This window comes from Coregonus clupeaformis, chromosome 10 (genome assembly GCF_020615455.1).
Source record: "Coregonus clupeaformis isolate EN_2021a chromosome 10, ASM2061545v1, whole genome shotgun sequence".
Lineage (NCBI taxonomy): Eukaryota > Metazoa > Chordata > Actinopteri > Salmoniformes > Salmonidae > Coregonus > Coregonus clupeaformis.
The window spans coordinates 54,663,671-54,689,399 of NC_059201.1; the positions used below are offsets into that span (position 1 = coordinate 54,663,671).

General features: G+C 43.4%; 1 protein-coding gene across 1 annotated transcript in view; it reads left to right on the plus strand.

Annotated features, from left to right (window-relative positions):
• The window catches only part of LOC121574660 (protein-glutamine gamma-glutamyltransferase 2-like), a 37,009-nt gene extending 11,692 nt beyond the window's left edge, over positions 1 to 25,317 (plus strand). Inside the window, 24 exon segments of the mRNA XM_045223331.1 lie at positions 1,239 to 1,441; positions 1,844 to 1,938; positions 2,181 to 2,309; positions 2,733 to 2,910; positions 3,132 to 3,270; positions 3,436 to 3,539; positions 3,837 to 3,992; positions 3,995 to 4,072; positions 10,642 to 10,821; positions 11,001 to 11,234; positions 11,868 to 11,948; positions 11,951 to 11,985; positions 12,246 to 12,374; positions 12,814 to 12,991; positions 13,211 to 13,346; positions 13,532 to 13,635; positions 13,933 to 14,172; positions 14,804 to 14,830; positions 16,199 to 16,221; positions 18,263 to 18,278; positions 21,773 to 21,982; positions 22,249 to 22,406; positions 22,650 to 22,786; positions 25,164 to 25,317. Coding sequence (XP_045079266.1) covers positions 1,239 to 1,441; positions 1,844 to 1,938; positions 2,181 to 2,309; positions 2,733 to 2,910; positions 3,132 to 3,270; positions 3,436 to 3,539; positions 3,837 to 3,992; positions 3,995 to 4,072; positions 10,642 to 10,821; positions 11,001 to 11,234; positions 11,868 to 11,948; positions 11,951 to 11,985; positions 12,246 to 12,374; positions 12,814 to 12,991; positions 13,211 to 13,346; positions 13,532 to 13,635; positions 13,933 to 14,172; positions 14,804 to 14,830; positions 16,199 to 16,221; positions 18,263 to 18,278; positions 21,773 to 21,982; positions 22,249 to 22,406; positions 22,650 to 22,786; positions 25,164 to 25,317 — 3,124 coding nt within the window.
• Positions 25,318 to 25,729: the final 412 nt, after the last annotated feature.

Here is a 25,729-nt window from a genome sequence, read left to right on the forward strand (position 1 = left end):
CAGGATTACCTAGACATACTGACCAGCTCACGTAGACAGACGCGTACTATATGGCAGACCAATGTAAACTCATCTCTCGGAATGTCCAGCCAACTCATTATCTCAGCCAATCATGGCTAGCGGGAAGGTTGCTGTCTTTTTCTTTGGCTAAACCAACTAGGCTCATAATTTAAAAATGTTATTCATGTTTACAGATGGCATACAAGTTTGTTATTAAGGCACATGAAATGTTCGAGAAGGCATTTCGGCCCCAAAACGCATTTTGATAAAATATATATATTTTTAAAGAAAGTAAACGTTTATGTTCTGTAGTTTATGCGCACATGTTTATTAACGGTAAACACACGACAAAACAACAAAGGAAACGAAACGTGAAATCCAAAGGTACAACACAACAAACCTTACACGGAACAAGAACCCACAACTAGACAGTGCCAAAAGGCTGCCTAAGTATGATTCCCAATCAGAGACAACGAGCGACAGCTGCCTCTGATTGGGAACCACACCGGCCAACATAGAAATACAAATCTAGAATATTCACACCCTGGCCAAACTAGCTAGAGTTCTGTAGGCCAGGGCGTGACATGTTCAAACGGCTCTCCTGTGAAGTAGTGACCCGCGACATATGCCTAGTTTCCTGAAACGGGTCACATATATAAGAAATTAGAGGCCCTAAAATTGTTCACTGCGGCACTCCACAGGATATTTCTTTAGCCACTCACAGAACATCACCAACATTACATACTTGTGTTCTGTTGGTCAGATAAGACCTAAACCAATTCACTGCTACATCATTTAAACTCATGTATTTCAGTTTCATCAGAAGAATATCATGGTCCCCAGTGTCAAACGCTCTCTGGAAGTCTAACATGACCATACCTGTATAGTTCCCCTTCTCACTTCTTGCTTGATGTGGTCAGAAAGGTGGATAAGGCGTGTCAATGGATACTTGCTTACGCATTACGCTTAAATATTAACCTAAATATAAATATGTTCAGAAGTGCACTTTGTTTTCTTGTTGCAAACACAAATTGTACCATTAAAAGTGACCATATTTGTGCCATTAAGTATTTGTGTAAAAACATATTTTTAATTACTTACTTGACCTCACTGGTGCATACATTTATTGTAAGAGCATGGATGAAGTATACCCTTTCATGAGGATTAAGGAGACATTAGCGGCGGTGTTCTCAACCAGTGCTTACTTCATCACCGAAGTGCCTACTTCATCACCGAAGTACCTACTTCATCACCGAAGGCCTGAACCCCAACTCTCCCTCTTTGTACATATCCAGCCCTGCCTCTTCTTCCGTAGGGCTCTACAGTATTCAGCTCCACGTGCTCACACAGCACGGTCAGCAGGGCTACGTGGTCGGAGACTTCATCCTCCTTTGCAACCCCTGGTGCCATGGTGAGTTAATCTACAGAACAACTTAAACCCGCTCCTATGATTAAATGTATTGATGTAGCCAGGTTTGGGGTCAAGTCCATTTCGCTTCATAGCAATATGAAAGTGAATACAGATTCTGATTCAAGACACGAAATGGAATGGAATTTACCCCAACACAGATTGTCCTTGAGTCTAGTGCAAACTTTAATCTTGATTAGATAGGATCATATTTATGGAAATTATAATGGTGGCATTAATGCAGTGCCTATTATCAAAAGTGCTTTACTAAGTGTGGTGCTAACTCCGTGATCACCTTGGTAATGCATTATGGCGATTTTGAATCCTACCTAATTTCTACATCTACCAATTTTAAATGTAAGTAATAATAGTATACGATACAAACATATACTCCATGTTTGATGTGAAAGTAATCAAAGTTTTCTCCCTCCAGAGGATGCCAGAGAGAGGAATATGTAAATAATTATTCTCGTTTATTGTACATGGGGACCCCTAAAAACCTTGAATCAAGACCTTGGTCGTTCGATCAGGTGAGCATCTCCTGATCGAGCTTCACATTTTTATGATACCATTCACAGTCAATGTACACATTTTCCAACGAGATCTGCAAAATACTTGACCTTACAAAAAATAAATAAATGAATAAATGAAAATCTATTACATAAATGAAGAAATTATGACATGAATTGACTGAATAATTGCATAAATTAAACATTTATAACTGAAGATTTTTTGAATACATCAATATTCTAAATGTTTTCTGTCCCTGCAGTACGAGCCAGAGATTCTGGATATTTGTCTGAAGCTGCTCCAGGTCAGCCCGCAGCACGGCAGGAACTGGCGGAAGGACTACCTTCGCTGCGCCGACCCTGTCTACCTCAGTAGGGTGGTGTCTGCCATGGTGAGTGACAACGCCTCAGATACCTCAGATAGTAAATTAATCTCTCAGGCTTTATGTGTGGGAATGAGAATAAGAGCTCAGGAGCTCACAAAACAGTTCCTGGTTTGAAATGACTGGCAGTCTATAATACTGATCATATACTCACGCAATGTAATGTATTGCAGTTCAAGCAATGAAGGTTGAAGTGAGCTTGATTGATAAGGCCATTAAAAACGATTGTATCTATGCAGCTGAGTCATCTTACTACTAGAATACGAATTGAATAAATGGTACTCAGTATTTAACTTTTGGACTAGAACAAATGACCATGCAAGTACCTTGTTACCAGGTACTGTATTTACCTGTCAAATATATGGTTACTGGATAAACTTTGGTGAACCCTAGAGGGAATATTGGGTAGATAATTGTGTTATTCTCTATCAGATCAACTGTGAGAATGACCGAGGGGTCCTGAGAGGGAACTGGTCGAGCAGTTTCAAGAACGGGGTGCACCCCTCCAGGTGGACAGGAAGTGCAGACATTTTGAGACAATGGGCCAAGTCCATGTTCAGCCCAGTGAAGTACAGCCAGTGCTGGGTGTTTGTTGCTGTGATGTGCACAGGTAATGAATATGTTGGAAATGTATGTATTGTAAAATGTTTTATCTATGCATATTCAATAATGTCACTTCCAGCTGAATTTCTGTGTATGTTCATCATGGCACAATCGTAATGGAATATTTTAAGAAGATTGTCTAATTTATGTTAGGAATATAAATAGTTAAGAACTCATTGGTCAAATCATTGACAAATTCTTCATCCTTGTATTTCTATCTGTTGCTAGTCATGAGAGCTCTTGGCATTCCATCCCGTGTCATCACCAACTTCAACTCAGCCCATGACACCAACGGCAACCTGGTCATCGAGGAGTTTTACTCTGAGACGGGCAAGAAACTACCTCACAGTAAAGACTCTAGTCTACAGCATTACCACTCGTTAGAATAATACATATTATTTGTAGATTAAATAATATGAAAGTAGATTATATGATAGCAATAAGTATTCTAAGTAAAATGTAAGTAATTGCATGTAAAAATCAATCAATCTGTCTTTGGTATTAAAATGTGCTGTTTTGTCCTCCATTTCAGGAACTTCCATGTATGGGTGGAGTGTTGGATGACCCGGCCAGACCTGGGTGCAGGATTTGATGGGTGGCAGGTTTTGGATCCAACCCCGCAGGAGAGGAGCGGAGGTCAGAGTCAAAACAGACTAAATAGAAACTCCATAATAAGTTAGATTAAATAAAACTGAAAACCCATACATAAATAACAAGTAAAAAACTATTATTTTAGTTTTTATGATATTTGGAAACTGCACTTATCACAGTCAGCCGCCACCAACACTGATAACCAGACATAAATATATGTATAATTATTACCTGTTATATTATTTAGGACACGTTCTACATCATCCAGACTGGAATCAACCAAAGAGTACAGCTGCTATTGCTTCTAGTTCTAAACCTCTACCATATATTTCCCCCTCCTAGGAATCTTCTGCTGTGGCCCAGCCCCAGTGAAGGCTATCAGAGACAGGCGTGTGGACCTGGTCTACGACATCCCCTTTGTGTATGCTGCGGTGAACGCTGACGTCCATACGGTCATTGTGAAACAGGGCCAGGTGCTGAGCTCCAGCACAGACACAGAGTTGGCTCCCTCATCGTCACCAAGACCATAGGCTCACCAAGGCCTCAGAACATCACAGGGGACTACAAACCCACCAAAGGTGAGTCGAACAGGAAGTGATGTCATGAATCAAATGCTAATATCAAATCGGTAAGACTTTATAATAACTATCATGAATAAGCATTAATAAACTAATTGTAAACTATGAACACACACACCACACACGCGCGTTGGTAATCTTCTCTAGTTGCGCCGTGATTGACTCAGTGTTCTGTAACTCATGGGGACACTACGTCACCGCAGAATCTACAGGGAGAGCTAGGCAGTTCAAGCCCCCTTGGGTGCTGCCATAGATTTATATTAGAAGTGCCTATCCAAGAAGGCTCAATGTCATTGGCCACAGATAAAATTACATCAAATCACGTTATATCTACTGTATTTTTGATTGGACTGATCATGTCAACGTCATACTTTCAAAATCTTAGCTAGCAAGCTAGACAAGCAGTCATCATCATGAATCAGGTCGACAATCTACTGGCAAATCCTTTTCAAAAATTATAGATAAAACGTATCGGTGCTCATCGGCCATTGGACATAAACATTACACAAGTTGGAAATTGCAAATTCAACTATGAGTTTGGAAGGAATCAGTGGCTAACTGCAAGCGTTGCAAAGCAATCACTATTTGGCTTCCCTTGCTTGCTATTCGGTGGAGAGAGTGTGTGGTCCAAGTCTGGGTTTAAGGGTCTCTTTTCCAAGCTTAAAAGGATAAACATTCAGACGCAACACCATGGGCCAGAAAAGGTTGAATACATTGGCCATGCTCTCAATCCAGCATGACTTCTGCCGCGTTTAAAACAACTTGAAACTTGGAACTGGGAAATCTCAGACTTCAAGACAAAAATAGACTGGGAAAATACGTTTTGAATGGTCATCCAACTCGGAATTCCAAGTTGGGAACTCTGACCTTTTTCTAGAGCTCCGACCTGAAGATCACTGACGTCATGATTCAACCTTGTTTTTTTCCCAGTTCCCAGTTGTCTTGAAAGCACCATAAATCCAGAGAATGCCAGACTTTGACAAAGTTTCATGACAACATTTCCCCACAAGAAGGAATGTAGACTTGATTGTGTGTCAGCTCACATACGGATGGTCTGACATTCTCCTGTAGAATTCTCTGATACAGAGCAGAATTCATGGTTCCTTCTATTAAGGCAAGTCGTCCAGGTCCTGAGGCAGCAAAGCATCCCCAAACCATCACACCACCACCACCATGCTTGACCTTTGGTATGATGTTCTTACTGTGGAATGCAGTGTTTGATTTTCGCCAGGCATAATGGGACCCATCTCGTCCAAAAAGTTGACTCAAGTTTGCCAAAAAGCACCTGGATGATCATCAAGACTCTTGGAAGAACGTTCTATGGACAGATGATTCAAAAGTATAACTTTTTGGACGACATGGTTCCAGTAATGCCTGGCGAAAACCAAACTCTGCATTCCACAGTAAGAACATCATACCAAAGGTCAAGCATGGTTGTGGTGGTGTGATGGTTTGCTACGCCATCCAAGATGGCGTAGCAGTGCAGTCCTGTTTTTGTCGTGTGTCTGTAAATAGCCTGTAAATAGCCTTTTTATTTTTTTTATTTTTTTCGTACATATTTCCCTATCAGACTTTTCATCCTTCTACAAAATATACTTTCCTACAATCCGCCTCACTCAATGTGGAACGGATTCTATTATTGACTTACCTTTTATCTAGAATCTCCAGTTGAAACTAGCTAGCCAGCTAACTAGCTACTTGCTATTAGCCACAGTTAGCGGTATTTCACCCAGAATATTGGATTTTTCTGCCGGAATAATTTAATCACTGGACATTAATCACCGGATCGCAACTAGCTAGCCGCAACCGAATGGATGTTGCTGTTTGGCTAATCACCACTGCCCCCGATGCAAGCACCAGTTAGCCTCGAGCTAGCCTAGAGCCAGGCTCATATCCCAGCTATCTACCTCTCGGTCTACCGGACGGGAGTAGCCAGCTAACTAGCTACTTGCTATTAGCTACCGTTAGCGGTTTTTCACCATTGTCCGTGGCCTGCACCACCTACCAGCCAGCTCTAGCCTGGACTATTATTTGGGCAGTCTGCACTGTCTGCACAGCGCGTTATCGACCCAGAACATATCAGTTTTTCTGCCGGAATCACTGAATCACTGGACCTTTAACTCCGGATTCATCGCTACCAGCTAGCTGCAACAAAATGGACGTTGTGGTTTGGCTAATCATCCTGAGCTAGGCCCATCTATCGGCTATCTACCTCTCTGTCAACCGGACGGGACCACCTAGTGTTGACACGGAGCCCCGCCGATCCAACACGACTGGTCTGCCGACGAAATAATCTGATGTGGTTACAACAGGCTTCCCGTTACAACGTCGACCACGAAGATTCCATCTGCTAGCCCCGGCCCGCTAGCACACGCTAGCCATGGCCTCTTGCTCGCTAGTGCTTTAGTAGCCCCCGAACTACCTCCGAACTATCCTATTGCTGTTCACCAGACCTTATGATAACTCAGCTATACAGCTGATGCCTGCTGGACTGTACCTTTTTACGGTACCGCATCCTGTTTATGTTTAGCCTCAGCCCAAACTGTGTCGCCATTACCAGCTGTTGTCTTAGCTCTCTCAAATTACACCTGTGATTGCTTTATGCCTCTCTCCCATGTCAATATGGTTTGCTTATTGCTGTTTCGGTTATTTCTAATTGTACTATTTCACTGTAGATCCCCCAGCCCAGCTAAACCTGCCTTAGATAGCTTCTTTGTCCCACCCCCCATACACGCGGAGACCGACTCAATCGGTGCCTCCAGTGATGCTATCTCTTTCATTGTTACCCAACGCTTAGGTTTACCTCCACTTTACTCATATCCTTCCATATCCTTGTCTGTACATAATGCCCTGATTCTTTTCTACAACGCCTGGAAATCTGCCCCCTTTATTCTATGTACCCAACGCACTAGAAGACCAGTTCTTAAAGCCTTTAGCCGTATCCTTATTCTAGTCCTCCTCTGTTCCTCTGGTGATGTAGAGGCTAACCCAGGCCCTGCAGCCCTCAGTATCACTCCTACTCCCCAGGCGCTATCATTTGTTGACTTCTGTAACCGTAAAAACCTTGGTTTCTTGCATGTTAATATCAGAAGTCTCCTTCCTAAGTTTGAGTTATTCACTGCGTTAGCACACTCCGCCAACCCTGATGTTCTAGCAGTGTCTGAATCCTGGCTTAGGAAGGCCACCAAAAATTCTGAAATTTCCATCCCCAACTATAACATTTTCCATCTAGATAGAACTGCCAAAGGGGGTGGAGTTGCAATCTACTGTAGAGATAGCCTGCAGAGCTCTATCATACTATCCAGGTCTGTGCCCAAACAGTTTGAGCTTCTACTTCTAAAAATCCACCTTTCCAGAAATAAGTCTCTCACTGTTGTCGCTTGCTACAGACCCCCCTCAACCCCCAGCTGTGCCCTGGACACCATATGTGAATTGATTGCCCCCCATTTACCTCAGAGTTCGTACTGCTTGGTGACCTAAATTGGGATATGCTTAACACCCCGGCCATCCTACAATCCAAACTAGATGCCCTCAATCTCACACAAATTATCAACGAACCTACCAGGTACAACCCTAAATCCGTAAACATGGGTACCCTCATAGATATCATCCTGACTAACTTACCCTCTAAATACACCTCCGCTGTCTTCAACCAGGATCTCAGCGATCACTGCCTTATTGCCTGCGTCCGTAACGGGTCCGCGGTCAAACAACCACCCCTCATCACTGTCAAACGCTCCCTAAAGCACTTTAGCGAGCAGGCCTTCCTAATTGACCTGGCCCAGGTATCCTGGATGGATATAGATCTCATTCCGTCAGTAGAAGATGCCTGGTTGTTCTTTAAAAGTAATTTCCTCTCAATCTTAAATAAACATGCCCCATTCAAAAAATACAGAACTAAGAACAGATATAGCCCCTGGTTCTCCTCAGACTTGACTGCCCTTGACCAGCACAAAAACATCCTGTGGCGTACTGCATTAGCATCAAATAGCCCCTGCGATATGCAACTTTTCAGGGAAGTTAGGAACCAATATACACAAGCAGTCAGGAAAGCAAAGGCTAACTTTTTCAAACAGAAATTTCAACAAGCATTTTGCTACGGATGGCCATGCTTTCCACCTGGCTACCACTACCCCGGCCACCAACTCTGCACCCTCCGCTGCAACTTGCCCATGCGAGGTCCATAAAACATTTTTTACATTTTACATTTTAGTCATTTAGCAGATGCTCTTATCCAGAGCGACTTACAGTTTTTAGTGAGTACATACATTTTTCATACTGGCCCCCCGTGGGACTCGAACCCACAACCCTGGCGTTGCAAGCGCCATGCTCTACCAATTGAGCTACAGGAAAGTCGTGCCATTCATCCACCGCCATCACCTTATGTTTCGACATGATTATGCACGACCCCATGTTGCAAGGATCTGTACACAATTCCTGGAAGCTGCAAATGTCCCAGTTCTTCCATGGCCTGCATACTCACCAGACATGTCACCCATTTAGCACGTTTGGGATGCCCTGAATCAACGTGTACGACAGCGTGTTCCAGTTCCCACCAAAAGAGGAGTGGGATAACAATCCACAGGCCACAATCAACAGCCTGATCAACTCTATGCGAAGGAGATGTGTCGCGCTGCATGAGACAAATGGTAGTCACACCAGATACTGACTGGTTTTTTGATCCACGCCCCTTCCTTTTTTAAAGGTGTCTGTGACCAACAGATGCATATCTGTATTCCCACTCATGTGAAATCCATAGATTAGGGCCTAATGAATTCCTTTCAGTTGGCTGATTTCCTTATATTAACTGTAACTCAGTAGAATCTTAGAAATTGTTGCATGTTGGTTTATATTTTTGTTCAGTGTAGTTTTATAGAAATAGGCAGGGTTTATGACTCTGTGGCTGTGGTAACTAGTGATGTCCATGGAGGATGGTAGCTTCGAAAAACGTTATGTTGAGGCTTTTCCGCTTCTTCTGTGGGTTTAAGAGGTGCACCCACCTACTTACTGTACATTGTGATCAACACTTTTCTTCAAGTGGGTGAGGTAGTTTAGGAAGTGGCATTTATTGCTAGAAAGGAACCGTTTGTAGTGCCTCAAATACATAGTAGCCTATATTAAATCAACGGTAAAAATGTAGGCTATTTTTGGGCATAATCATTTTATCATTAACTTAAACAATAAATGATTAGATGTAGGCCTATCACCTTTTGTGTAATCAGCAATGATTGTAAATGGATTATGTCCACGTGTGTGGTTGTATTGTGTTTTTAAACTGGCAAATAAATTAAATCTAATTAAAATCACAACAAATATAAGGTATTTATAGAAACAACAAAAATAGCTTGCAGCCTCTGGCTGGCTGTGGTTAGCTGGAAGGTGGCAGGCCGAATTTGAGCTTAGAGAAAATCCTTGCTATTGTCTTTGGAATTATCTCATGGCTAAGTGGCTTCCCTAGTTGTCCTCTGAACGGAGGCTAAACGCCAGAGACGCAAAAGCGGTCTGCCAAGTGCTAATAGCGGTCCTCTGAATGGGGACTTACCTCCGGAGATGCAAATCATGTCATGAGTGGCTAATTCTTCTGCTGGCGGTATGGATGTATGGCTTTGGGCGTAGCGCCAGCGGTAAATAGCAAGCGGGGGAACATATCTTGCTATCTGGGATTTACTATACTTCTGAGTGGGTTGGTCCTGTTAGTCACTCACATTCTAAACATGCACATTGGTAAGACATCTACGCAAGAACACACCTATGACCTTGACTATTGTTCAACACTTTCCATATTCGATCACATAAATGTCACATTAAAAACTTGTCCGTGATCAATGGCGAAACCAGTAAATCCGCTTGCAAACACCCAGTACAGTAATTGTTCAGACATTCCTGTGGGTGGGGCAGAGGAGACTTTAAATAGGTGGAGAGGGAAAGTGTTCCCCATATCATTAAAACAGTGTATCTTTCAAACCGGAGCACACACAAATGGAAGGTGAGATACTGCTTTTGTTATACTTATCGTTAGGTTGTTTCTTACGACTATCACTACACTATTTTCTTTTTAGACTACTTAAATTATCAGCCTGTGACATTACAAGTTTAGTGGTATGATTCTTTGGTGGGTTATGTCACAACTCAGATTTACTCAGCTATCAAGCTGTGGTTTGTGGTCACATGGTCAATCCGCAATAACACTTTCAAGGCAGTTTAACATTGCACACCTGTGAACTCTTGACACCACAATTGAATCAGTATGCTTTTATAATCCTTTATAATCCCTTGAAATTATTCTAGTGTAAATGATCATGCACAACTGAACGATTTTATTATCTGTAAAAAAAAAAAATATATATATAATATATATATATATATATATATATTCTAGATGGAATTGTTACATGTGTTCTTAGCACTGCTAAGTAGAATTTACTATTCAGATGAGATATCTTATTGAATAGCAAAAAGGAACACCTTGGTATTGCTTCATTTTGATGTAGTTTCTGATCTCTGCATTTTACTCACATTAATGTTTTCAGTATTCCATTGACAAAAGCCCAATGTTTCTTTCTTTCCAGAATTGATTATCCAATTTGTCAACTTGGAACTGCAGGGCAACCATGAGAGCCACAAGACCCAGGGGTTCAGCTCTAAAACCCTGGTGGTGCGGAGAGGAGCACCCTTCAAAGTCACCCTGCTCCTCAAGGGACGAGCCTTCAACCCACAAACTGACACCCTGGTGTTCAGAGTCCTCCTAGGTACACTGCCATACATACTGTTCAAGTCAATAATTGGTTAGGACATTTCTTGTCAGAGCGTGGATGATGTATTTAACTCTGTAGAAAGCTAAAGTATACACATTCATGAGGATTAAGGAGACAATAGTGGTGGTGTGCGTTGCGTTATCTGATCCATATTCATTCCTTTTCCCCAACAGGTCAGATGTACGTGGAGTTCCCCGTCACCTTCTCCAAGCAGGGATCCCCCTCCCAATGGAGCGCCTACTTCACCACCAAAGGCCTGAACCCCAAATCTCCCTCTTTGTACATATCCAGCCCTGCCTCTTCCTCCGTAGGGCTCTACAGTATTCAGCTCCACGTGCTCACACAGCACGGTCAGCAGGGCTACGTGGTGGGAGACTTCATCCTCCTTTGCAACCCCTGGTGCCATGGTGAGTTAATCTACAGAACAACTTAAACCCGCTCCTATGATTAAATGTATTGATGTAGCCAGGTTTGGGGTCAAGTCCATTTCGCTTCATAGCAATATGAAAGTGAATAGAAATTATGATTCAAGACACGAAATGGAATGGAATTTACCCCAACACAGATTGTCCTTCAGTCTAGTGTAAACTTTAATCTTGATTAGATAGGATAATAATATTTATGGAAATGCTAATAGGGACTGCATTAATGCAGTGCCTTTCATCAAAAGTGCTTTACTAAGTGTGATCACCTTGGTGATGCATGGCGGCCATTTTGAATCCTACCTCCGTTATTGCGGTGGAGAGGTAAGGTAATTTCTACATCGATCTATTTTCAAACTAAGTACCAGTACTATACGATACAAATATATACTCCATGTTTGATGTTAATAATAATTGGTCATTTAGCAGACGCTCTTATCCAGAGCGACTTACAGGAGCAATTAGGGTTAAGTGCCTTGCTCAAGGGCACATCGACAGATTTTTGACCTAGTCGGCTCGGGGATTAGAACCAGCGACCTTTCGATTACTGGCACAACGCTCTTAACCACTAAGCTACCTGCCGCCCATGTTAAAGTAATCAAAGTTTTCTCCCTCCAGAGGATGCAGTGCACATTCCCTTCGAAGACCAGAGAGAGGAATATGTAAAGAATGACTCTGGTTTATTGTACATGGGGACCCCTAAAACCTTGAATCAAGACCTTGGTCGTTCGATCAGGTGAGCATCTCCTGACCAGCTTCAAAACATTTTACAATACCATTCAAAGTCAATTTACATATTTTCCAAAGAGATCTGCAAAAAGGCTTGACATGACAACATACATGACTAAAAATAAATTAATAAAGGAAGAAATGAAAAATCTATTACATAAATTAAGAAATAATGACATAAATTGACAAAATAATTACATAAATGAAAAATGTATAACGTAGATTAAAAAAAAATATATATATTCCAAAAAAATTATATCTATGCAGTACGAGCCAGAGATTCTGGATATTTGTCTGAAGCTGCTCCAGGTCAGCCCGCAGCATGGCAGGAACTGGCAGAAGGACTACCTTCACCGCGCTGACCCTGTCTACCTCAGTAGGGTGGTGTCTGCCATGGTGAGTGACAACGCCTCAGATCCCTCAGATAGTAAATGAATCACTCAGGCTTTATGTGTGGGAATGAGAATAACAGCTCAGGAGCTCACAAAACAGTTCCTGGTTTGATATGACTGGCAGTCTATAATACTGATAATATACTCACGCAATGTAATGTATTTCAGTTCAAGCAATGAAGGTTAAAGTGAGGTTACGTGATAAGGCCATTAAAAACTATTGTATCTATGTAGCTGAGTCATCTTACTACATTAAACTTTCTTAAATAATTTCTCTCCGAATTGAATTAATGGTACTTAGTACTTAACTTTTGGAGTAGAAGAAAATGACCATGGAAGTACCTTGTTACCAGGTATTTACCTGTCAAATAAATGGTTACCGAATAAACGTTGTTGATCCCTAGAGGGAACATTGGGTAGATAATTGTGTCATTCTCTATCAGATTAACTGCGAAGACGACCGAGGAGTCCTGAGAGGGAACTGGTCGGGCGATTTTAAGAACGGGGTGCCCCCCTCCAAGTGGACAGGAAGTGCGGATATTTTGAGACAATGGGCCAAGTCCAAGTTCAGCCCAGTGAAGTACGGCCAGTGCTGGGTGTTTGCTGCTGTGATGTGCACAGGTAATGAATATGTTGGAAATGTATGTATTGTAAACATTTTTATCTATGCATATTCAATAATATCGCTCCAGCTGAATTTCTGTATATGTGCATCATGGCACAATCATAATGAAATATTTTAAGAAGATTGTCTAATTTATGTTAGGAATATAAATAGTTAAGAACTCATTGGTCAAATCATTGACAATTTCTTCATCCTTGTATTTCTATCTTTGCTAGTCATGAGAGCTCTTGGCATTCCATCCCGTGTCATCACCAACTTCAACTCAGCCCATGACACCAACGGCAACCTGGTCATCGAGGAGTTTTACTCTGAGACGGGCAAGAAACTACCTCACAGTAAAGACAGCATATGGTAAGCACATCTCTAGTCTACAGCATTACCACACTTGAATAATAAATATTATTTGTAGATTAAATAATATGAAAGTAGATTATATGACAGCAAGAAGTATTTTAAGTAACATGTAAGTAATTGCATGTAAAAATCAACCAATCTGTCTTTGGTATTAAAATGTGCTGTTTTGTCCTCCATTTCAGGAACTTCCATGTATGGGTGGAGTGTTGGATGACCCGGCCAGACCTGGGTGCAGGATTTGATGGGTGGCAGGTTTTGGATCCAACCCCGCAGGAGAGGAGCGGAGGTCAGAGTCAAAACAGACAAAATAGAAACTCCATAATAAGTTAGATTAAATAAAACTGAAAACCCATACATAAATAACAAGTAAAAAACTATTATTTTAGTTTTTATGATATTCAGACACTGCACTTGTCACAGTCAGCCGCCACCAACACTGATAACCAGACATAAATATATGTATAATTATTACCTGTTATATTATTTAGGACACGTTCTACATCATCCAGACTGGAATCAACCAAAGAGTACAGCTGCTATTGCTTCTAGTTCTAAACCTCTACCATATATTTCCTCCTCCTAGGAATCTTCTGCTGTGGCCCAGCCCCAGTGAAGGCTATCAGAGACAGGCGTGTGGACCTGGTCTACGACATCCCCTTTGTGTATGCTGAGGTGAACGCTGACGTCCACACAGTCATTGTGAAGCAGGGCCAGGTGCTGAGCTCCAGCACAGACACAGAGAGAGTTGGATCCCTCATCGTCACCAAGACCATAGGCTCACGAAGGCCTCAGAACATCACAGGAGACTACAAACCCACCGAAGGTGAGTCGAACAGGAAGTGATGTCATGAATCAAATGCTAATATCAAATCGGTAAGACTTTACAATAACTATCATGAATAAGCATTAATAAACTATTTGTAAACTATGAAGACACACCACACACATAGATAAAGTGCATTAGGAAAGTATTCAGAATTTCTTAGCAGACGCTCTTATCCAGAGCAATTAGGGTTAAGTGCCTTGCTCAAGGGCACATCGACAGATTTTTCACCTAGTCGGCTCGGGGATTAGAACCAGCGAACTTTCGGTTACTGGCACAACGCTCTTAACCAATAAGCTACTTGCCACCCCTTCAATTTTTCCACATTTTGTTACGTTACAACCTTATTAAAAAATGTATAACAACAAAAAAATGAATCATCAATCTACACACAATACCCCATAAGGACAAAGCAAAAACAGGATTTTATAAACTTTAATATCACATTTGAATACAGTGAAGGGAAAAAAGTATTTGATCCCCTGCTGATTTTGTACGTTTGCCCACTGACAAAGAAATGATCACCTTTTGCAGCAATTACAGCTGCCAGTCTCTTGGGGTATGTCTCTATAAGCTTGGCACATCTAGCCACTGGGATTTTTGCCCATTCTTCAAGGCAAAACTGCTCCAGCTCCTACAAGTTGGATGGGTTCCGCTGGTGTACAGCAATCTTTAAGTCATACCACAGATTCTCAATTGGATTGAGGTCTGTGCTTTGACTAGGCCATTCCAAGACATTTAAATGTTTCCCCTTCAACCACTCAAGTGTTGCTTTAGCAGTATACTTAGGGTCATTGTCCTGCTGGAAGGTGAACCTTCGTCCCAGTCTCAAATCTCTGGAAGACTGAAACAGGTTTCCCTCAAGAATTTCCCTGTATTTAGCGCCATCCATCATTCCTTCAATTCTGACCAGTTTCCCAGTCCCTACCGATGAAAGACATCCCCACAGCATGATGCTGCCACCACCATGCTTCACTGTGGGGGTGGTGTTCTCGGGGTGATGAGAGGTGTTGGGTTTGCGCCAGACATAGTGTTTTCCTTGATGGCCAAAAAGGTCAATTTTAGTCTCATCTGACCAGAGTACCTTCTTCCATGTGTTTGGGGAGTCTCCCACATGCCTTCTGGCCACTCTTCCGTAAAGCCCAGCTCTGTGGTGTGTACCGCTTAAAGTGGTCCTATGGACAGATACTCCAATCTCCGCTGTGGATCTTTGCAGCTCCTTCAGGGTTATCTTTGGTCTCTTTGTTGCCTCTCTGATTAATGCCCTCCTTGTCTGGTCCGTGAGTTTTGGTGGGCGGCCCTCTCTTGGCAGGTTTGTTGTGGTGCCATATTCTTTCCATGTTTTAATAATGGATTTAATGGTGCTCCGTGGGATGTTCAAAGTTTCTGATATTTTTTTATAACCCAACCCTGATCTGTACTTCTCCACAACTTTGTCCCTAACCTGTTTGGAGAGCTCTTTGGTCTTCGTGGTGCAGCTTGCTTGGTGGTGCCCCTTGCTTAGTGGTGTTGCAGACTCTGGGGCCTTTCAGAACAGGTGTATATATACTGAGATCATGTGACAGATTACATTAACATTTATATTTACGTCATTTAGCAGACGCTCTTATCCAGAGCGACTTACAAATTGGTGCATTCACCCTATAGCCAGTGGGATAACCACTTTACAATATTTTTTTTTTTTGGGGGGGGGGGTTGCTGGGGGGGTAGAAGGATTACTTTATCCTATCCCAGGTATTCCTTAAAGAGGTGGGGTTTCAAATGTCTCCGGAAGGTGGTGAGTGACTCCGCTGTCCTGGCGTCGTGAGGGAGCTTGTTCCACCATTGGGGTGCCAGAGCAGCGAACAGTTTTGACTGGGCTGAGCGGGAACTATGCTTCCGCAGAGGAAGGGAGCCAGCAGGCCAGAGGTGGATGAACGCAATGCCCTCGTTTGGGTGTAGGGACTGATCAGAGCCTGAAGGTACAGAGGTGCCGATCCCCTCACAGCTCCATAGGCAAGCACCATGGTCTTGTAACAGATGCGAGCTTCAACTGGAAGCCAGTGGAGTGTGCGGAGGAGCGGGGTGACGTGAGAGAACTTGGGAAGGTTGAACACCAGACGGGCTGCGGCATTCTGGATGAGTTGTAGGGGTTTAATGGCACAGGCAGGGAGCCCAGCCAACAGCGAGTTGCAGTAATCCAGACGGGAGATGACAAGTGCCTGGATTAGGACCTGTGCCGCTTCCTGTGTAAGGCAGGGTCGTACTCTCCGAATGTTGTAGAGCATGAACCTGCAGGATCGGGTCACCGCCTTGATGTTAGCGGAGAACGACAGGGTGTTGTCCAGGGTCACGCCAAGGCTCTTCGCACTCTGGGAGGAGGACACAACGGAGTTGTCAACCGTGATGGCGAGATCATGGAACGGGCAGTCCTTCCCCGGGAGGAAGAGCAGCTCCGTCTTGCCAGGGTTCAGATCATGTGACATTTAGATTGCACACAGGTGGACTTTATTTAACTAATTATGTGACTTCTGAAGGTCATTGGTTGCACCAGATCTTATTTAGGGGCTTCATAGCAAAGGGGGTGAATACATATGCACGCACCACTTTTCCGTTATTCATTTTGTATAATTTTTTGAAACAAGTTATTTTTTTCATTTCACTTCACCAATTTGGACTACTTTGTGTATGTCCATTACATGAACTCCAAATAAAAATCAATTTAAATTACAGGTTGTAATGCAACAAAATAGGAAAAACGCCAAGGGGGAAAAATACTTTTTAAAGGCACTGTGTATATATATATATATATATATATATATATATATATATATATATATATACATATATATATTGTGACGTCACGAGAGGCTACACAGCTTTCAGCGGGATTGCTCAAGTAGTGCAAGGAGACAAGGTTCAAACAAAACAAGGATTTTATTATAGGTCTTGGGAAATTAACGAAAATATAACAAAATTCTGTTCTCTTGTGGCTCTTTAAGGGTTAACAGTTCAGGGATGTCTCTTCCACATCCAAAATCATAATTCTCACTCGCTCAGATAACTTTTCCCCAGCCTTACTGTAGTCCACGTTGCAGCTAGTGGCCAACCCAGCAAAAAGTCCTTCCAAATGTCTCTCACGTATTTCCACAGGTGCATATATCCAAAGGTGAGTATTTCCCAAAGGTAAGTATCTCCAAATCCTTATATTCCTCATGGAAGTGGACGTGCAGCACTCTTGTCCTCCAGAGAGCCCAGGTTGGAGACTGTGTCTCTTCCCTTCCCAAACCTTCAGCTCATCAGCTCCTCATTTGTTCCAGCTGCGTGGGAAGATTGGCCATAGAGGAGTGGAGTTCCCGACCATACCAGCAGATGGAGCCATAGCTGTCTGGGTTTGCAGCCACCTCAGGGGATGTAACGTCCCTCCAGGACACAGCCTCTCGTGACATCACACATCCCCCTCCTCGGGACCGACGTCCTCGTCGGGGTAAAGGCAGCGAAGAAGGCATCACGCCGGGAGAGGGCGTCCGCATTGCCGTGGTGCTTGCCAGACTGCTCTCTCTTCAACTCCTCCAACTCTAGGACCAGGGACTCAGCCTCCTGTTGTCTCTCCTTGAGTTTCTTACTGAACGCATCAGCCTTGGTTTTAGCAGAGTTTAGCTTCTGTTGAGCAGCTTTCAGTTCCTTCTCTCTCTCTGCCTCCGCATTCTTCATCTTGTTCTCCAACACCTTGTACTTCTCCTCTGCCTTTTTCTGGACCTCCTTACTACTGCGCAGGGTCTCCTCACACTCCTCGATGGTCCTGCGCAGCCTCTCCAGCTCCTCCTGTTGCTTATGGAAGGAGCTCTGTTGGAGTTTAGCCTGGAGGATATCTAACTCTTCTGTCTTCATGTCTAACTGTTGCTTTAACAAACGATACCTCTCAGTGGTCCCCTTCAGACCAGACAGTTCTTTGTCCAGATTCTGTAGCTCCGTCTCTGTGTCGGTCTGGGCACCTGCCATCCCTATCAAAGCCCGGGCGGGAGTGAGTAACTCGGAGGATTGCACCGAGCCTTCCCAGGATGAGTCTTGCCTCTCCGTTTCCGAGGTACTCGGGTTATCCTCTCCTGAGACTCTCTCCAGAGTGGGTAAAAGGCTGGGCAGTCTCGTCCAATTAGGACAGGGACGGGGAGGGAATCAACCACCCCCGCCGTCGTGTGTATGGTTCCCCGTGTGCTGGTCATTGTAAGTTCAGTAATGGGGTATTCTCTGGTGTCCCCATGGACACAGGAAACTGGGAGGACTTTCCCCGGGGTCAGACACGTTGGGCCCACCAAATCCTTACGCACCAGGGTAGCCCGGCTACCAGAATCCAGTAAGGCCTCCACATCATGGTGATTCACAGTTACCGGGCAGGTGGGGGGTCGATCTGGGCCGCCATCTACGACTCCCAAGAGCGAGGCAAAACGGTGTGTGGGTGCTGAGCTGGAGGACTCCGCAGTGGGCATAGGTTCATCGGCTGGTTTCCCACACTGCCAGGAGATATGTCCCATCTCCCCACACCGGTAACACTGTCGAGTTTCCCCCTCCTGGTGTACTCTTCTTGGACCCGCCTGGTTTCTGGCTCCCCCTGGAGCCGGGATAAGTCCTGACGTGGCTGGGTTCGAGACCTTGGGGGTCCTTTGGACGGGTTCTTCCCATTTGTGGTGGGGCCGCCCTCCTGGGGTCTTTTTCGGGAAGCATTCAGCATCTCCGCTGTGGCCTGGTACTTTTCCACCGCTTCCACGGTCAGATCAGCCGTGGTCAAGGCCTGTTGACTGATGAACCGTTTTGCCTCATAAGGCAGGGCGCGTAGGTAACGATCCACCACAACGGCCTCCACCACCGCCGCTGCTGTATTCCTCTGCGGATCCAGCCATTTCCTTGCGATTCGGACAAGTTCATGCATCTGCGCCCGAGGAGGTTGGTCTGGTTGGAAGGTCCAGCTGTGAAAGCGCTGGGCCATACCAAACTTTGTGAGTCCATATCTGCTGAGGATCTCAGACTTCAGGGCATCATAGTCAGTAACCTGGTCAGGGCCCAGGTCCCGGACAGCATTCAGCGATTCCCCGGTTAGAAAGGGGGCTAACAGACCAACCCACTGTTGCTTGGGCCAGGCTTCCCTAGTGGCCGTGGCCTCAAATGCATGCAGGTATGCCTCAATGTCATCGGTAGCTCCCATCTTAGATATAAAGTCACTTGCCTTTATTGGGCGGGTATTTTGGACCACCCTCTGTCTCTGCAACTGCAATTCCTCTGCCTTCAGAAGGTTGGCTTTCTTTTGCTCCTCCAAGAGAGCCACGTTTGCTTGCATCTGGGCTTGCTGGCCAGCAACAAGGGCTTTCAATATGTCCTCCATTTCAGTCGGCGGGGAGCCTACGGCCAACTTGGAAAACTGGGTGATCAAACCTTCGGTATCCTCCTCTGACATGCACTATTAACGCTTGAGCGTGCCCGTATTCTCCACCATCTGTGACGTCACGAGAGGCTACACAGCTTTCAGCGGGATTGCTCAAGTAGTGCAAGGAGACAAGGTTCAAACAAAACAAGGATTTTATTATAGGTATTGGGAAATTAACGAAAATATAACAAAATTCTGTTCTCTTGTGGCTCTTTAAGGGTTAACAGTTCAGGGATGTCTCTTCCACATCCAAAATCATAATTCTCACTCGCTCAGATAACTTTTCCCAGCCTTACTGTAGTCCACGTTGCAGCTAGTGGCCAACCCAGCAAAAAGTCCTTCCAAATGTCTCTCACGTATTTCCACAGGTGCATATATCCAAAGGTGAGTATTTCCCAAAGGTAAGTATCTCCAAATCCTTATATTCCTCATGGAAGTGGACGTGCAGCACTCTTGTCCTCCAGAGAGCCCAGGTTGGAGACTGTGTCTCTTCCCTTCCCAAACCTTCAGCTCATCAGCTCCTCATTTGTTCCAGCTGCGTGGGAAGATTGGCCATAGAGGGGTGGAGTTCCCGACCATACCAGCAGATGGAGCCATAGCTGTCTGGGTTTGCAGCCACCTCAGGGGGATGTAACGTCCCTCCAGGACACAGCCTCTCGTGACATCACAATATATATATATATATACATATATATATATATATATATATATATATATATATATATATATATATATATACAGTTGAAGTCGGATGTTTACATACACTTAGGTTGGAGTCATTAAATCTTGTTTTTCAACCACTTCACAAATTTCTTGTTAACAAACTATAGTTTTGGCAAGTCGGTTAGGACATCTACTTTGTGCTTGACACAAGTAATTTTTCCAACAATTGTTAACAGACAGATTATTTCACTTATAATTCAATGTATCACAATTCCAGTGGGTCAGAAGCTTACATACATAAAGTTGACTGTTCCTTTAAACAGCTTAGAAAATTTCAGAAAATGATGTCATGGCTTTAGAAACTTCTGATAGGCTAATTGACATCATTTGAGTCAATTGGAGGTGTACATGTGGATGTATTTCAAGGTCTATCTTCAAACTCAGTGCCTCTTTGCTTGACATCATGGTCAAATCAAAAGAAATTAGCCAAGACCTCAGAAATAGAATTGTAGACCTCCACATTCTGGTTCATCCTTGGGAGCAATTTCCAAACGCATGAAAGTACCACATTCATCTGTACAACAATAGTACGCAAGTATAAACACCATGGGACCACGCAGTCGTCATACTGCTCAGGAAGGAGATGCGTTCTGTCTCCTAGAGATGAACATACTTTGGTGCGAAAAGTGCAAATCAATCCCAGAACAATAGCAAAGGACCTTGTGAAGATGCTGGAGGAAACAGGTACAAAAGTATCTATATCCACAGTAAAACGAGTCCTATATCGACATAACCTGAAAGGCCGCTCAGCAAGGAAGAAGCCACTGCTCCAAAACCGCCATTAAAAAGCCAAACTACGGTTACAACTGCACCAGTGGCCCCCAGCTATCTTGGCACGCATACCTTCTGGCACCCACCAGTGACAGAAATAAATACATGGAATGTCCTCATCCTCCAAATCCTATGCAGCTCACAATATCCAACATCAACTAATTCTGTATAAAATACGTAATATCAGGGATATACATGGATTCACCATAACCCTACACTACCTCTCTATACTATGAGTAAAGTGGACTTTGTGTGGCTGTTATGAATCCATAAAATAATTGTGAATGTTGGTTCAAGAATACTGATCTCTTATGAGTCTCAATGTCACAGCGTTGTGTTTATACTGTAACGATCGTCTTTATATCTCAATCTAAATCCTTTTTGTTTCATATGCAGCTGCCATGTCCTCCCACAGATCAAGGGGTGCAAGTAAGTGTTAACTTATTAGCTAAATTATTAATTTAGTGTATGAAAAATTGTATTTATTAGAAATAAATTCCTATTCCTATATTCAAATGTGTCTAACACAATATATTTTTCTCTCTTTCAACAGATAGGAGAGGTGAGTGTTAATTATTTGATCTAGAACTTCTATATATGATTCTGTCTATATTCCATCTTTCCACATATTTCATTGACATCATACATTTAATTGAGTCATTGACATAATACACTTCATTTAATGTTCCATTCATATGTTTCTCATAGGGTCAACTCAGGGCCTCTCAGTGTCTCTGAGCCTCCTTAAAGTGCCTGCGGCTGGGGAAAACATCTCCTTCACAGTCATGGTCACGAACATGGACAGCGTCCCCAAGGTGCTGAGGGAGCATGTCAACGCTCAGACCAAGAAATACAACCACAGTCCCTCAGACGCCTTCTGGGAGGCCCACAACATCATACGGATAGCGCCGCACGAAGGTAAGAACCTTAACGCATCGCTAACGTTAACTCTGGCGCATAATGTCGAATGGCTAGCACCCTGAAGATAGTGTATCTCCCTCCACACTGATATATGGAATTAAATCTGTTATATTTCTTGACATACCAATAGTAATCTTCCTTGAAATTATCTCTTTGGTCATATGGAACATTTCGGGGACACCATGCCATTTTGTTGAACCTACCATGTATTCACTAATTTGTCCCCCCTCTCTCTTTCTCCCTCTCTCTCTCCCTCCCTCCAGCTAAGGCCATTCATCACCAGATCGGCCATGTCCAGTATGAGTCTCTGATGGGAGATGACCTGGTCAACCTGGCTGTGGTCATGGAGGACGAGTCCACTCAGGAGAGAGTCCTGGCCTCAGAGGAGTTCAACATCACCAGCCCTCAGCTCTCCATACAGGTATATGCATCTCTTCAGAAAGTCTCTACATACCAAATGAACTTCACACAGGGTATTTGAATGCCGTTATTCATCTTGCGTCGACATTCAAAGCAATTAGACCTAGACTAAATAATATAGCTATGTTTAGACAGTGATTTGCTGTGTGAAATAGGTCCTTTACTTGTTTTATACCTAAAACAAATGGGTTGATAACATCCTGTGTGCAGATGAAGGACATAGCTTTAACCTTTTTTTCTTTAGATTGCAGATGAAGACTCCATCGTGCCACACAAGGAGCACACTGCCCTCGTAGTCTTCCGCAACCCCTTCTCTGTACCTGTGAGCGGCGTATTAACCGTGGCTGGCTCTGGTTTGATAGAGGGGAAAGTTCACCCAAGGTAAGAACATGTTCTTTTAGTGTTTTTAAATGTGTTTAATTCTTTGGTGTCTTAGACGTCAAATAGAAAACATTTCTTACATAAGGAGTGACGAAAGGCAGTGTTGGTAACTGCCAATTTGGATTCCATTGAGTATTAGCAAAAGAAGGTGCAAACATTAGGAGTGGCATAGTCGTAAGGTATACAGTGGGGAGAACAAGTATTTGATACACTGCCGATTTTGAAGGTTTTCCTACTTACAAAGCATGTAGAGGTCTGTAATTTTTATCATAGGTACACTTCAACTGTGAGAGATGGAATCTAAAACAAAAATCCAGAAAATCACATTGTATGATTTTTAAGTAATTAATTTGCATTTTATTGCATGACATAAGTATTTGATACATCAGAAAAGCAGAACTTGATATTTGGTACAGAAACCTTTGTTTCCAATTACAGAGATCATACGTTTCCTGTAGGTCTTGACCAGGTTTGCACACACTGCAGCAGGGATTTTGGCCCACTCCTCCATACAGACCTTCTCCAGATCCTTCAGGTTTCGGGGCTGTCGCTGGGCAATATGGACTTTCAGCTCCCTCCAAAGATTTTCTATTGGGTTCAGGTCTGGAGACTGGCTAGGCCACTCCAGGACCTTTAGATGCTTCTTACGGAGCCACTCCTTAGTTGCCCTGGCTGTGTGTTTCGGGTCGTTGTCATGCTGGAAGACCCAGCCACAACTCATCTTCAATGCTATTACTGAGGGAAGGAGGTTGTTGGCCAAGATCTTGCAATACATGGCCCCATCCATCCTCCCCTCAATACGGTGCAGTCGTCCTGTCCCCTTTGCAGAAAAGCATCCCCAAAGAATGATGTTTCTACCTCCATGCTTCACGGTTGGGATGGTGTTCTTGGGGTTGTACTCATCCTTCTTCTTCCTCCAAATTTTGCGAGTGGAGTTTAGACCAAAAAGCTCTATTTTTGTCTCATCAGACCACATGACCTTCTCCCATTCCTCCTCTGGATCAACCAGATGGTCATTGGCAAACTTCAGACGGGCCTGGACATGCACTGGCTTGAGCAGGGGGACCTTGCATGCGCTGCAGGATTTTAATCCATGACGGCGTAGTGTGTTACTAATGGTTTTCTTTGAGACTGTGGTCCCAGCTCTCTTCAGGTCATTTACCAGGTCCTGCCGTGTAGTTCTGGGCTGATCGCTCACCTTCCTCATGATCATTGATGCCCCACGAGGTGAGATCTTGCATGGAGCCCCAGACCGAGGGTGATTGACCGTCATCTTGAACTTCTTCAATTTTCTAATAATTTTGCCAACAGTTGTTGCCTTCTCACCAAGCTGCTTGCCTATTGTCCCGTAGCCCATCCCAGCCTTGTGCAGGTCTACAATTTTAGCCCTGATGTCCTTACACAGCTCTCTGGTCTTGGCCATTGTGGAGAGGTTGGAGTCTGTTTGATTGAGTGTGTGGACAGGTGTCTTTTATACAGGAAACGAGTTCAAACAGGTGCAGTTAATACAGGTAATGAGTGGAGAACAGGAGGGCTTCTTAAAGAAAAACTAACAGGTCTGTGAGAGCCGGAATTCTTACTGGTTGGTAGGTGATCAAATACTTATGTCATGCAATAAAATGCAAATTAATTACTTAAAAATCATACAATGTGATTTTCTAGATTTTTGTTTTAGATTCAGTCTCTCACAGTTGAAGTGTACATATGATAAAAATTAAAGACCTCTACATGCTTTGTAAGTAGGATAACCTGCAAAATCGGTAGTGTATCAAATACTTGTTCTCCCCACTGTATGTCATAAGTCCTTAAATATTTGTATGGGTAATGAAGGACAGAACGTAATGGTATGTAAACCTTCGTTGCAATAAGCGCCAATAGATGATCATTTGGATAAACAATTGTAACTCTTATATAAAGGCTGTAATTATACTGTACATGGTTACTTGGTGCTATGGTAATATGAGCGATAACCACAGGGGAACTTTACAAGATCCAGAGACAAAACTTCATTCTGTCAACTCTTTGCACTTCAACATTTTCATTATGAGATGGCATTCAGTAGATTAACTTCACTAGATTTATAGGGATAGTTTGCTCAAATTATAAATTGACATATTGATTTCCATAGCCTGTAAGCAGTCTGTGGACATGGAAAGACAGGTAGACAAAACCAAAGCATGGATTGCTTCCAGTTTCTTACCTTGTCCATAGACTGCTTACAGGGTAAAGAAACAAATGTCATTTTGTAATTGGGTGAACTACCCCTTTAATCCCCATTCCCATAACCTTCACATGAATAACCAGTCTTGTCAATTCATATGTTGCATCATTGAGACAAATACCTTACATACTGTATCAATTCCTTCCTGTCTTGCAGGATTCAACTGTTAAAGCCAGGGGGCACTATGGAGAGGAGCGTCAGTTTCACTCCGAGGATTGTGGGAAAAAAGATGTTGCAGGCTACTCTAGTCCTCGAAAACAATTCTGCAAAAATTACAGGCTACAGAATGATCTCCGTGAAGGCAGCTTAGTCATTTTGCAATGATTCAGATGGTGCTAATAAATAAATGTATATTGTCACGGTTTCGGCCGAGGCTGCTCCTCCTCCTTGCTCGGGCAGGCTTCGGCGGTCGTCGTCTCCGGAGTACTAGCTGCCACCGTTGGATGTTTTCGATGTTCGTTTGGTTTTGTCTAGTTGTTGTGCACCTGTTCCCTGTTAGTGTGATTATGTACCCTATATATTGTTCCATTTGTTTGTCATGTGTTGTGTGTAATTGTTTTCCTGTCGTTTGGTGCAGTGCTGTTTGCTAGACTCTCTTTGTTTTACCGTCGCACTATTGTTCGTGCGCAGTTCGGTTTGGGAGTATTTTACGCACTGTGGCGTATGTTTCGCCTCCGGGTTGTTTGACCCGTGTTATGATTTTTGGATTTTCTAGTAAAGTC